This window comes from Gekko japonicus, unplaced genomic scaffold (genome assembly GCF_001447785.1).
Source record: "Gekko japonicus isolate JY-2015 unplaced genomic scaffold, Gekko_japonicus_V1.1 scaffold150, whole genome shotgun sequence".
Classification (NCBI taxonomy): domain Eukaryota; kingdom Metazoa; phylum Chordata; class Lepidosauria; order Squamata; family Gekkonidae; genus Gekko; species Gekko japonicus.
The window spans coordinates 337,374-352,141 of NW_015160839.1; the positions used below are offsets into that span (position 1 = coordinate 337,374).

Below are 14,768 nucleotides of genomic sequence, written 5' to 3' on the forward strand. Positions count from 1 at the left end.
TGTGATTGGATTAGGTGTGATATGCAGACAGGTAGTAGGCGTGAAGAAATCAGCATGGGTAATGAGACAGAAATCCTATGTCTCAATTCAGTTCAGGAGGATTCATTGTCTTGAGCTTCATTATCAGTTGCAATTCAGCAGTCTCTCTTTCTAATCTCCCTTTGAAATTCCTTTGTGAAAGGAACAGAAAGGTATCCTTTGATCATACAGCACTGTCTATACAAAACAGAATGAGAACACAACTTGTTGCCCTTTGACCCAATAAACACCCCACTGGGGGATGCTCATGGAGGAACATGTACTTCCTTTAGTTACTGCCTACCTGAATCTCCCATTGAGGAGGACCAAGTTGCATTTTGAGAGCTAGGGATCTACGACCTGCTAGAAAATAGGATTCCACTTTCAACCCCCAGCTGAAGAGAAGTGGAACTTCTTGGGTCTTTACCTTGGCCTTGGCTCGAAGTACTTGCTCCTCTTTCCTGTCCAGTTCATCCTGCAAGGACTGCTTTTCCTGCTCCAGCTCGGTAACCCGTTTTTGTAGCTTGAGGAATAAAGACATGTCCAGAGGTGCCTTCTTTTCACTTGGTTCCTGCTTCAATTGGAAACCCATGGGGAGATCAGCAAGATTCTAAATTGCACTAAAGAAGACGGGCCAGCCTACACATTACTGTTTTGTCTCAGGGAGAATGTGGAAAACATCCCCTGCACGATGGCTTCTCCACAATAATGCCGCAACATGTGGTGCAATATTTCTATTCCCAGCACCAAAAGTCACCACACAGGGGTAGTAGTGGTGTAGAAACTAGCCATGCAATATGGAAAAGTCACATGAACAGTCACATGACAGCAGGGGCAAGAAGCTGACATCATCAGGATACAATGTCAAGCAGACTCAACAAACCTAAGCATGGCACCTGTTGAGTATGCTAATGTGTAGACTGACCCTAAACGTTTACAAGAATCAAGGGTGGTGGGATGGGGAGAAAGTAATGATAAGAAATATATCAGTGTTAAGAGGGTTGCTTATTGGCACTCAAGCTTTTCAAAAAGTTATTTTTTAAAAATCACAAATGTAAAATATCATTTTAGTAAATAAATCTAACAATATAAAAGGGCATCTAGCCTAAAGCTTTGAAGACAGAAAGCTAGGAACTATCTAAAAGATTTTAAATCTATGATCGCGCATACCTTTCTTTCTTTGTTTGAAAGGGGAGGGGAGAAAGAAACAGGGTTACCATTAGATGAAGGTTATATAACAGAAGAGCAACGAGATATTTAGATGCACGCCATTTTAAAAAATATTTGTCTCTACTGTAAGGTGACCTGTGGCCCAACTGCAAACAGAGTTACATCCTTCTGTGCCTAGTAACTTCATTGGACTCCAAAGGGTATAATTCTGCTTTGAATGGCTCTGTTAATATAGTAGAATGTGAAAATAAGAGGTATTCCTGCACCTCCAGAAATAAGATTTCTGCCTTTTCCTTTCATTGATTGTATCTGCACATGTGATGTACCATGACTCAAAGGAGTGCTGCTAAAATCAGCTTATTTCATAGCTAATGTAGTGTTCACTGCCAATTTGCTAATGTACATGGCACACTAATTAGTATTCAAACTGCACTGCATGTGTAATGCAGAATAATATAATCCAACATTGTCTGCACCCACATATATTAAAACTCTTGAAGTCTGTTTTCAGTATAATGTAGCATACTTTGCTGAAGATTACAGTCATAGATGATGTTGAAGGAAAACAAGTCGAACCTTTTCTAAATCTGAGGGTGGGTTGTTGTTCCTTGCAAAAGCGGAACAAAAGTTAGACTGACCTCTCCTGTCTATCATTGCTGTGTCGTGTCAGGGGCTTCTCAGCCAGCCATCCCCAGCTTGCATCCCAAATTCCCACCAGGCCCACAACAAACCAAGAAGGACAGAAGCCTCGCAGCTCTTCTCCCCTCTTTTCCAACTGTAGTTTAGAACTCTAGGTCATGGTGACAGCTTACATTTCTAGCTATGGGCTTCTACTACGAGACCCCCAGCTGCAGTCCAACAGGATATGGTGCAGGGGTTGTTACCAACGTTCCCTCTAAGCTGTGGAGTCCTGTGAGCCAAAATTCTACTTTGTGAGCGACTAGCATTAAAGTTGTGAGCGAGTGATTTGGCTCCTGCATAAATTAGTCTGCTCATGAGCCATCTTTCTTGAGCTGGGACAAAAATCTGTGAGCTGAAGGCTAAGAAACCGTGAGCTAGCTCACACTAACTCAGCTTAGAAGGAACATTGGTTGTTACATTAATTTTTGCAGCATATGCATGCATAAGCTCCGTGTGTGCGTGTGTGTGTGTGTGTGAGAGAGAGAGAGAGAGAGAGAGAGAGAGAGAGAGAGAGAGAGAGCGCGCAACCCTCTTTCCTGTTGGATGGCCCCTTGAGTCATTGCCACCACCCTTAATGGGAGAGAAGCATGGAAGCTGGGAGGGCAAGCCTTCACTTCAGGGGCAGCACAGGTTTGCCTCAAGAGAATGGGGGGAGAGGGAGGAGCAGCTAAATCAGTCAGTCGCTTTTGAGAGTGGGCAGAGAGGAAGCAGAGCTGTTGTGTCATGAAAGTGCCAACTGTCTGGCCTATACCTGACACCACACTGAGAACACTGAAGCGTAAAAAAAAAGACTAAGCTGGTAAAGAAAGCAAAACAGGATTGAATTGTGGACCAATTAATAGCACAGAATTCTGCCCGCTTTTGAACATGCAACGTTCTTCTGGTTTAGAAGGACAGGAAGTCTGGGAGGAGATGATCTTGTGCAGTGAGATAAAATTTACTTGTCTTACAACACAGGACATGAGAGTAATCCAGTGACAGAAAGTGAGACTTGCAGCAGGAAGTTATTGTGGCCTCATTTTTCTTCGGGCCTTCCCAGAACCAGTATAGCAAATGGAGGGGGGAGAGAAATATGCCGCAAGAATGTAGCTAGCATTCACCTGCAGCTCTTTCTCGCAGAAACTATATAAGGTAAAGAATAAATAAGGCAGAACGCCTCATTAGCGTTATCATCCTGAAACATACTTGCAGCAAATTCAAAAGCACCAAAGATTTGGCTCTAAAACAATCAACATCCAAGAAGGAGCCGCAGCAGGGTTTGAATTATTCATGACCAAGTCTGATCTTCTAGGGAAGTAACATAGCTGAGTCATCATTCTGATTCTGAACTTAACGGACAGGCAGGTTCCATTAAGGAGGCTCCCTTCCAAGTTTTCCTGACTTTTTCCCCCTCCTTCATCATGGCAACAAATGGACTTATATTGGTAAGCTGCCTTCCAGTTTACAGGACCCTTATTAAGCTTTTAGCATGGCAGCTTCAGCTAGTCACTCTCAGCAAGATATAAAATGATCTCCTATCCTACCCCCCCCCCCTTTGGAATCCATTGCCCAAAAAACATGAGTGAGGAAAAGACTGCCATGTTAAAAATACAATGCAGATTTGCTTACTGGGTCAGTTCATAGCTAGTCCCAGGGCATGGCTGGAGGATGCATGATGCAGAGAACTTGCTGAAGCTAAGCGGGTCGGGGTGTATTCTCTGACAGCTAAGCTGGCGTGTGCATCCTCAAATCCTCCACAATGTACTACTACTACTGTGAAAAGGACTCCCTGGGTGAAGAAAGCGGGGTAAAAATACTAATAAATAAATAAATAAAAATAAGAGTGAATTTTGGCCACTTCAGGTAGTTGCTGTGCTGTTCACATTTCCAGGGATGGGCCCGTGTTTGCTGAAAACCCCAAGGGAAAGTTTCCATGGCAAAAGAGCTCATCCAAGCTTACCTCCATTCTCATGGGAAAGTCTTCAGCCTCTGTGATCTCAGAGCTATAGGTGTATTCTGATTCATTGCTACTATGTGTGGAATCAGTTCTCTTGTGCCCGGGTTTAGAGATGTTCTAGAGGAAGGACGGAAAAGAGAAATTGCCAGTGTCACTATTTAATTTTTGTATTTTCATATTCCTTCTGCTTTACACTTTTAGTGCCTTGCAGAAGTCAAGGCTGATTTTGTTCTTCTGTCACCTGAAGAAGTATTTTGGGAAAGGCTCAGACTTCTTGCCGAGATAGACAAGTGCTTTGGGCAAGAGAACTTTACAGAAGGGGGAATATATATGCATAAGATAAGAAATGGGCAGCCTAACAGAAATGAAAAGTCAAGAATTCTCTAAAACCCCAGCTGGAGGGGCAATCAGCTAGGGTGCGTGCATGCAAGGGAGACGCTGAGGACAGCTCCCCCATCCACTCCTCCCACCCACTGCTTCTCTGACCCTCCAGGCTGTACAATTTCTTCCAGTTCTACGGCTGGGTCTGCCGTTTGGGCCCTGGATCTCTTTGCACCAAACCTTCCCCAGGGCCTGAAAACCACTCACCACCATCAGCTTCATCTCATCCTTCAGATCATCGTATCGCTCCTCTAACCGGCTGAATTCATTGAGCAGATTCTGATAGCGCAGCCTTTCGTCGTTCAGATCCAGCTCCAGCTGTTTTGTCTCTTCCATAAGCCTTTTCTCCATGGCATCTGGTTCAACAGGGAGGAAAAATACGAGATCTGCAGCTGACACCTATGAGGTTTCCACATCTAGGTACCGAAAGAACGGTCTCACTGTCGAGGAGCAGCCACTGAACTACTTCTCCTCCCCCAACACACATGCTCCCCACATTGCTCCCCCGCAGTAACTATTTTAAGGCAGGAAACGGCTGCCTAGAAGCCAAAACGATCAGGAATTAGAATATGAACAAATACTGTGCTTTAAGCTTGCAGGCATAGCTATTTACAGACCTATATGTAGTTTTTAAGACTCTTGCTCACCTATCTTTGGCTTGGCTCAGATGGAACAGTGGACCATGGTGACTGAGATTAAGGGATCCTCAGTTTCACAGGCTCCTTTCCTTCCTTCCCCCCCCTCATCCTCTCACATGCAGTGATGCCGTTAAAGACTTTTGCTTTCACAGTTAGCTTGTTGTTCCACCCAAGCAAAAAAACCCTATGGTTTGTGCTCTACCCTGCAAACCAAGATGCCAAATCTCGGTTTAATTCTGGTTCAAACAAGGGTGCAAATCACAGCATTTGCTCAGATATAACGGCAAGCCATGGTTGGCTGTCAAAGCAGAAAGTCTTTAGATTGCTGCACCCAAGGGGAAAGAGCGCGCAAGCCCAAGGATCCCCCCAGGCCCATTATTACATATGAAGCATTATTACATATGAAGCATAACAATACAGAATTTTAAACTATTGTGAACCATTCTTCTTTCTGGGACCCAGCTAAAATGACTGGTTGAATGTAGGAAACTTGTGTGACTTTCAAATGTTACAGAACTGTCACGAAGCCAGCTGTCTCCACAGTATACCCCTCTGGACTGATTTTATGATGTACAGAACTACCTGCTCACAGGAATTTATTGTTCTGTTGAAGGAGTAGGGGGGTATACAAACAGCTTTTTCAGCACCCTTGAAGAACAAGGATAAAAGACTAAAATATACTCTGATCAAAGTGTGAAAGAGGCATGCCTTTCCTCTTCATTGTGACGAAAAGCTAACAAGAGAACTGGTGGGCAGGATAGCATGTATATAAAGACAGTAGCAACCTTGACAACCTGACTGACACTTCTTTCCCCAGTGAGAGCTAGGCTAGGCATTTATGCTGCCCAGTGAAAAGGAGGAGTTCCTTGGAGTCAGTGGGCCACAACTGAGTCAACTAACAATCCTTGTGCCAGTTTCACAAATTTAAGTCTTCCTACCAGGGATAGAGTTTTGCGGGGGGGGGGGGGGGGGGGGATCCAGCCAAGTCAAACCAAAATCCCAAGCACAGCTTACCTGTCATCTCTTTGGCTTGGTCCTGGATGCGATGGTTCAGCTCATCTTTCTCTTTCTTAAGCAGTGTGTTTTGCTCTTTCAGTTCCAGCACCAACTACAAAAAAAAAAGGAATTAGAGAAGGCTCATAGCTGAAGGTGCACAAGATCTGCCTTGATAGATGAGTTCTTCAGGTAATACTCTTTTTAGAGCAACTTCAGTCAGTGCCGATCAGTAAAGTCATTCTGATGTGACTTCTGTATATCACACCATTGTTTGTTTATTATTTATTTACAAAATTTATCTACAGAAAATCTGCCTCTCCCTCCCCTGCAGGTAGCCCTGAAGTCTATACTGTACACAGCCTAAAACAGGCTTTTAGTTGAGGGCAGCAATGGTTAAGACTGGCACCCTCTCTCTTTTTCTTCTAATGACCCCCACATGCCCTTCCCTGCCCTGCTGCGCAAACAGCAGTGTAGCCAGCAAAAGGGATCATATCGCCATCTTGGATTGGTTAATTTATTGGTTTACTGTTATGATTTTACATTGATTGCACTTTTAATTGCTTTTAAGGTTGTAAATCGCCCAGAGCCTGCTAGCAGGGTGGGCAATTTATAAGTTGAATAAATAATAACAACAATCAACAGCTCTGTTATTGGTGGAGCTGTGATTTCAACAGCACTGCACAGAACTAAGCTAAATAAAGGCACTATGCAGAGGTGCAGTAAGACAGACCATGGGAACAAGTAGTACTGTGCAGTGGTTACAGCATCACACTAGGACTAGGGAGACCCTGATTCCAATCTTCATTCTGGCACGCAGCTTGCAGAATGATTTTGGGCCAATCATTCATACTCCACCAAGCCTAAGTCTCAGGGTTATTTTAAAGATAAAACTGCGAAGAAAACTATACATACAGCTCCAAGTTCCCTGAAGGAAGGGTTAGATAAAGCTGCAATAGATCGGTAGACAGGTACAAAAGCCCTAATTGAGAACTTAGATTGGACATCAGCTTCAGACAGCACAAGAGAGAAGTGACTGCTAACCACCAGGGCAACCCTTCAACCTCCTGTCCTGTGACATGGCATGACAAGAATGCAGCTTTTCTGGTCAGCAGATATTCCTTGTAATGTCTACTTCCATTCCCACTGAACAGCCTGAGGCAAGCCTCTGACTGTAACACGGAAATACTATCAGCTGTTGCAACACGTAATGTTAAAAATGCACGTGAAGAGCTTTGAGTGCTTAATAAATCACTAAGTATGCAGTACTGTTATTGTTATATACAATTCCTAGAAAACAATTTTTCTTCACTTTTAACTGTCTTAACTACCTACTACAACTAGAAAGACTTTGAGTAAGACAGAAATTATGCATCTGTATGTCAAACATCAGCTCATGAATTACTGCTGGTGGCAGGGCTCAGCCTGATGTGAGAACCATGTGACTATAACACCTGGCAACCAAAGAAGGGGATTGTTTTAAATATAGCAGGAAATTATCAGTCAGTCAAAAAACTCATAGCTAACAATCAGATAAGTTTTAACCAAATAAGGCATTTAAATTTCCATATAAACAAAAAACATTGTTTTGAAAAAGGCACACTTGCTTTGTTTATTGATAAGCAATAGTTTCTATAAACATCAGAAATATATAACCATTTAAAAGAAATCTATTGTTTGATCATAGTCAGCAATGACCAACAGACGTATGCCTTTTTTGATGCAGGGCAAAAGGCATACTCACCTTGTCTGTTTCCTGTTTGTATATCTCTGCCTTCTCTTGGATCGACTTCTTCTCAGACTGTGTTTGGTGCAGCTCTTTCTGGAGCTTGGTGATCTCCTCCTGAAGGCTCAGGACCCGGTTGGTGGCATTCTTGGCCTCTTCCTCGCTCATCTTAAGCCTTTCTACGTCACTCTTCAGCTTCTGCGTCTCTGAACTGTACACTGCTTCTAGACTAGTTAGCTTCTCAAGTAAAGATTTGGAATCTTTGCTCTGGAGGAACCCAAAAAATAAAAGAGATCAACACTCGTAAGGCTTTTTATTTAGCAGGCAAACCGTTCATGCTGGCGTAGGATTTGTACACTGAAACTGCTCACTGATTTTTATCCACCCTGCTATTCATATTAAAGACACCCACACATATCTCCCCTTAACTTCCCTTTGTTGAGACTGCAAGTTTGTGACCCTAAAGTTCCATAATGTATGTATTTTGTGACCCTAAAGATCTATTGAAAAAACACATGTTCTGTTTTTTAAAAAGATCCTGGGTTGGATCCAGCCAGGTTTTTTCCTTAGTCTCAACCTATCTACCTCCTTCCTGCAGCTCACATTTCCCATGGATTCTGTCCACGGCAGTTCCCTAACAAAGACTTTTTGGATTGTCGGAGAGGATCCCCCTCCTCCCTTTTTCACCAGCAGAAAAGCTGGTTGGATCCAACCCATAGAGTATTATTTACTAAAATTAATATGTCCATGAAGTTAACATTGCTTAAATGTGCTAGAATTCCAGAACGGAAAATGTTTTTTAAAAGGAATTAGTGAGCCAACTACAAGCAGATAATTGGATGTGATAATCACACACACAGGTCTTCAAGAACAGCAGACTCTAATCTGGAGAACTGGGTTTGATTCCCCAACTCCTCTACATGAAGCCTGCTGGGTGACCTTGGGCCAGTCACAGTTCACTCAGCCCCACCTGACTCATAGGGAGCCTGTTGTGGGGAGAGGAAGGGAAGGCAATTGGAAGCTACTTTGAGACTCCTTAAGGTAGAGAAAAGCAGGGTTTAAAAACCTCCTCTTCTTTTTTTCTTCAACAGGTTGTACTTTACTTGTGGAAATGTTGCCCAGGTAAGAGTTTTGTTTCAGAGCATCTCATGTGCATCAGATATTTGACCGTTCACCCCCCACCCAGCAGTGAAGTGTCCTTGTACCTGTTCATCAAGTTTACGCTGGAGCTGCATGATCTTGTTCTCCATGCCAAAGTTGAGTTTCTTGTAGTGTTCCACGGAGCGCGCTTCTATCTTCAGCTTCTTCAGCTCTCGCTTGGCCATCATGCGCCGGTAACAGCACTGCAGGTAGACAATCGCCTCCAGAGTCCTATGGTAGCGCAAGCGAGCCAGCCAGCCACGCACACGCTTCTGAATAACAGTAGCCTTGTGCTCCCGAAGCATCTGCATGTTCAAAACAGGCAAACAATACACACTTGTGTACTCGGAATTTCAGCCTTTTTTTTTTTTAAGTTTGCTATGGAAGACAGTTATCAAAGTTAGAAGAGTTGGGACAAAGAATGAATACGAGCGCAATCTGTGGTGTTGTTGTTGTTCAGTCGCACAGTCGAGTCCGACTCTTCGCGACCCCATGGATCATCTCCCGCCAGGCCCTCCTGTCTTCCGCCGTCCTCTGAAGTTGGCTCAATTTCATGTTCGTTGCATCGATGACACTGTGCTGTACTCAGAAGTAAATCCTATTTTAGTCAATGGAGATTACTCCCTGGAAGTGTTTTTAGGATTGTGCTGCTAAATCAGATAACTGAAAAACTGAAGAAAATTAAGACTAGGAAGTAAAGGAAGAAAGCTACTGTCTGGCCAATACATGCACAGCTGAGTATGTTCCAACAACCTACTGTCCTGGTGTGTGTGTGTGTGGTAGAAAGTGCTGCCAAGTCGTAACCGACTTATGGTGACCCTGTAGGGTTTTCAAAGCAAGAGACATTCAGAGGTGGTTTGCCATTGCCTCTGCGCTGCGACCCTGGATTTCCTTGGTGGTTTCCCATTCAAATACTAACCAGGGGCAGCTCTGCTTATTTTCTGAGATCAGTCCAGGTCAGGGCACGCACATATATATATAATGGGTTGGATCCTGTCTAAATTCAACTCTTGGAAGTCTACCAAAAGTTGAATTTAGACAGGATCCAACCCATCTATATACATAAAAGAAAGTGTCCCCCCCACCGTAAAATCAATGCCCAGGCCAAACCCCTGGACCTAGAAGCACGAAATTCAAGGAGAGCACTCCTACCATAACGTAGGGATTTTTAGAAATTCAACCCCTAAGGGGATCAAAAGGGTTAAAATGTGCTCCCCCATTGCTTCCGATGTGGTTGCCAAGCTGCTGCCTCCTTTCACCCCCCACCCCCTCTCTGATTGGTCAGCTGCACAGCTCAGTGTTCTGAGGTTAAAAAAAACAGTTACAGGAGACTGCACAGAGCTAACGACAGTTGAGGAAATCAGGAATGGCCAACCACCTGTGAGGTGCAGCAATGCTGCTGGCCTAGCCTCCCCGATGGCTTCAAACATGCTCCCCCCACCTCCTACACCTGACAGGCTGTCTGTCTGGTGCAGCAGCAGGTGCAGGGTGCTTAAAGCCATCAGGGAGCCCACCCCAGCAGTAACGCCTTAGTGATCCTGCTGGCCCAGCCTCCACAATGGCTTGCAATACCCCCCCTCTCCCCCCCTACACTGTACAGGCAGCTGCCTGTCAGGTGTAAGAGAGGGGGGGGTGGCTTACAGCTATTGGGGAGGCTTGCTCAGCAGGACTGCCTTAGCGCTGCTGCTGGCCCAGCCTCCCCTATGCCTTTAAACACACTCCCCCCCAACACCAGACAGATGGGTGTCTGTCACGTGTAGGAGCAGGGCCAGGGTACTTTTATCCATCAGGAAGGCTGTGTTAATATCACGCATACCACTCAAACCATCAGAAAACCCCTTCAAGAGGCTGCAGTTCCCCCTCAAGGTCTGCTTTGCTATGACAATCAACAAGTCACAAGACCGGAGACTGAAGGTGGCAGGAATTGACTTAACTGACGACTGCGTCTCACATGGATAGTTCTATGTGGCCTGCTCCAGAGTGAGCTCACCAAGCAGCCTGGTGATCCTAGCACCTGAGGGCAGAACCACCAGTGTGGTCTACAGAGAGGTCCTTCAGTAGAGGAAAGAAACAGTACATATGTCTCACTTCATTTTTTACACTACAATCTTCTCCATTAGAATTTCTACAACAAATGTTACATTTCAATATACACACACACAGGCTCCAGAGTCTGACGGACTGCCACCTGAATTTTTTAAAGAAAATATTGATTGGTGGGCACCCTTCCTTGCAGCCCTTTTCACTTTTATAGACTCTTCAGGCCTTATCCCCTCAGAGTGGAATACGGCAATAGTGGTCCCCATATTCAAAAAGGGCGCAAGAGAAGAGCCCGCAAATTATCGGCCTATTAGCCTTTTAAATATATGTAGCAAGTTATATGCTAAACACCTTCTGGTAAAGTTTGAGGATTGGCTGATCCAAGAAAATGTGATTGTGACAGAGCAAGCTGGTTTTAGAGAGTTTAGATCCACTTTAGACCACTGCCTTACAATTCAACACCTTATAGAAAAATACGCTGCTAAAGGTCCTAATTCACTTTTTGCTGCTTTCATTGACTTGAAAGCGGCTTTTGATTCAATATCGAGGCCGAAATTGTGGGCCGGCTTAGAAGCTTCCTCAATTGATAGAAGGCTCCTCTTTTTGTTGCGGGCTCTTCATGATAACACCCATTTGCAGGTTAGGCTTAACAGGAAAGGAAATATATCGGACCTTATTAACACCTATAGGGGAGTTAGGCAGGATTGCGTACTAGCCCCTTCCCTGTTTAATCTATATATTAATGATATAGTAAGTTACTTGAGCTGCGGTGGCTCAAGTGGTTAAGATGCTGAACTGCAGGCTGTGGAAGGTTGGTAGTTCAGCAGTTCGAGACCCAAGTTGCCACATGACGGAGTGAGCTCCTGTCTCTAGTTCCAGCTCCTGCCAACCACCTTGCAGTTCGAAAGCAAGAAATTGCAAGTAGATAAATAGGCACCACTTCAGTGGGAAGGTAACAGCGTTCTGTGCGCCTTGGTGTTTAGTCATAGGAAACCCCATCCCATTGGGGGGTTGGCAACCCTATCTCAGTTGTGGCACCAAATTTCTAGAACTCTCTCCCCAGGGAGACTTACCTGTCCCCTTCTACTGCCATCTTCCACCAGCAGTCGAAGACTGTTTTGTTTTGTTGGATGTTCCTTCAGTGATCCCTCTTTCCTGCCCTATGTTTTAAATGCTGTTTTTATATTTGTATTTTAGTTTTGGTTTTATCTGTTTTATTGATGTCTTTTTGTTTGGTTTTAATTTTTTAAAAGATTTTTTAAATTACGTGTAGTTTTTAATTGGTTAGCCAACCTGGTGGCCCTGATGAGGTCAGAAAGGCGGGATATAAATCTTAATAAACTTTCAGCTGATCATAAAACCAACATGATCCATCCTATTAAACAGACATTGGCACAGAAAATCCATCTTTGCCTTATAAACAGCATAATAAAATGCTGTGGTGACAAATGTGACAGTCTAGATCTCTTGTTAGTACTCATACAAAAGTTTTTAAAAGTTAAAAACTCCCAATGCATGAGGTATTACTAATAATGGTTCTTCCTCTACCACACTGTGCTGATTTATCACTTCCTATTCTTTTTTCAGAATCTATAATCATTTGTATTATATTTCAGTTGCTAACTTCTGCTATGATATATAGCTAAAGACATTTTAAAATATTTCCCTGATTTTTCTAGAGAGTCTCACAGAAATACCTTGATTCAGCAGGTATAGCAGATCCACATCTGTAGTCAAGCAATCCAAGTAAACCCAAAGAATGTTTAATTATCAGAACTTTTACTACTAGAGCCATCAGATTGTTTACAAGACAAAACCTGGACCTGGCAGAGCTTCCTGTGAAACTGACGGACATCACAATTGCATCACATGCAGGGCATTTAGAGCAAGTAGCTCGGTCCTCTCTGAAACCTTATTATGGTCATATGACTACTGCCCATACCGGTTTTTTAATAGCAGCTGTCACCTACTGCAATCCCTTCCCCTGTGCAAAGAACATGCCATGCAGGGAAGTTAAACTATCCCCAATGACAGGAACCCAACTGATGCATCAAATGGGGTCAGACATCTGATATACAACTGGTCATCTTTGAAATTCCTGAAGAACCACCACAAGCCTATAGCATTACAGTTGCACAGGGCATTATCACTCCTTCTTTTAGGCTTCCACGGACCCTTACTGATAATTTCTCCTCCAGAACAGTTCTCATATTTTGTGTGTCTTTTGGATCTTTCTGTCATTCATGTTTACAAAAAAACCCAAAACCCTAGTGTTCAGTGAAACAATTGTGATACAATAGAAATAAAAGAGTGACAAACCATACAAATCTGTTGGACCAAAGGTTAGGGGCAACCTACTGGTAAGGTGTAGTGAATTGAGTTTAAACTTGAACCTGAAAGAACTTGCTTTAAGTCCCCCTTCAGCCTGAAAGCTCGATAAATACCCAGGGGGCAATTCCTCTTTCAGTCTAAACAACCATACAAAGGATTATGGGGGGAAACCCCAATGAGTACTGCTTCTAAATTCCTTGGAGGAAAGGCAGAATATAACGCCAATGACACCCACCAACGTTATTTCCTGTTGAGATATTAATACTCATAGCTGACTTGGTTTTGTATTTCAATAGGAATGTCTTAAAATATTAGAAATGGTTATTAGAAATGAGCTGCATTCTTCAAAGTGTGAAGCAACTCTAATTGTTGCACGACTCATTCTATGAACACCACTAACTGCTCAACCAAAAACTTCCCTACTGGTCACCAGCACTATCTACTCGTACGAAAAGTACTTCCCCACACCTTTAGACTACCTGTCTGCCAGATTTCAGTCACATTCTTCCTCTCCTGGAAAACAGCCCAGAACAGACACATAGCACCACCTGTAGAACCCCTTGTCATGATCTGTGCAAGACTGGGGCGGCCTGGTCCCAGGAGAGGCCTGCATGGCAGTGAAAGCAAACAGCCTACAGTCCCTATAAGGCTTAGCAATGGGCTATAGCCAAATCGGAGAGGAAGATTCTGTGAGGAGAGGATGGGGCTTAGCTGTTAGCTGGGGGGAAACGGTGGTCTTCCCTCTCGCAGGTCTAAACTGAAGGGACCGTGATACACTCTGTGTGTGGGGAGGGAACGATTCTTGCTGGCCGTCTGCGGTTTTCCCTCTCACGGAGTCACTGAGGGGGGAAAGGCTGGTCTGAGAGGAAAGGATCCCTCACTGAGAGAACAGAGTGAGTGTTAGGCAGGCTGTGGGCCTGGAAGTAGAACAGGTAGCTGCGTTAGTTTATGTTTATTTTGCCTTTTCAACCCTGTTCTACCCTTTTGAAGCACCTTGCCTTGTCTTGTTTTCCATGCCTCAGTATTGTTTTTAATAAACACTTTTTGTGCAATTGTTTTCTCTGCCCGGGTCAATCACGCCTGTGTGTTCTCGGCTGCAAAAGGGGCATGTCGGATGGGCCTGGGAGGGTACTCTGGGCCTTCTCAGGAGACCTGAAGTCCAGAGTGGTGGCGGTGGAAGGTGGAGACCCCTGGGGTCATGACACCCCTGATAAGGGATTTGCTTCTCAGTTTTGCTGCTGTGAAATAACTTGTGAAAATGTACCACCTACACTGGAATGTTCCTTAAAACAACTGGACAGACTGACATCAAGAGAAATATCTTCCACACGGCTGCCGCTTTAAAAAGGTTGAACAAGCCATTTGAAATCCGAACACTGAAACCGCCTCCTATTGCCCTATCCTACTTGAAGTAAGTCCCACTGTATGCAATGGGGCTGAAGACTCCAGCCTACTGCATTACTGCAGCTTCACACTATATCACACAGAAATGTCAACACTCAGCATTGCAAGGAGCTATTACTGCTGCTGTATGATAGTTGCGCAGATTACCTCCAACAGACTGGGTCCTCTGGTGAATACAGTGATCAGGAAGATCACACACTCAGCTAACACACTCAGGTTTCCCCCCAAAACAAACCTGTGTTGGACAGTCCCGTGATGATATTTCAGTGTCACACAGTGACCGGCTGAACCATCTTTCACGTGGTAGCCC

General features: G+C 44.1%; 1 protein-coding gene across 1 annotated transcript in view; it reads right to left on the bottom strand.

Moving 5' to 3' along the window:
* The window catches only part of MYO5A (myosin VA), a 124,038-nt gene that overhangs the window by 25,291 nt on the left and 83,979 nt on the right, over positions 1-14,768 (bottom strand). Inside the window, exons 21-26 of the mRNA XM_015418672.1 lie at positions 8,749-8,988; positions 7,562-7,810; positions 5,839-5,932; positions 4,394-4,542; positions 3,809-3,922; positions 446-589 (exon numbers count right to left, since the gene is read on the bottom strand). Of these exons, the coding sequence (XP_015274158.1) occupies positions 446-589; positions 3,809-3,922; positions 4,394-4,542; positions 5,839-5,932; positions 7,562-7,810; positions 8,749-8,988 (990 nt within the window). The remainder of the gene's footprint in view (positions 1-445; positions 590-3,808; positions 3,923-4,393; positions 4,543-5,838; positions 5,933-7,561; positions 7,811-8,748; positions 8,989-14,768) is intronic.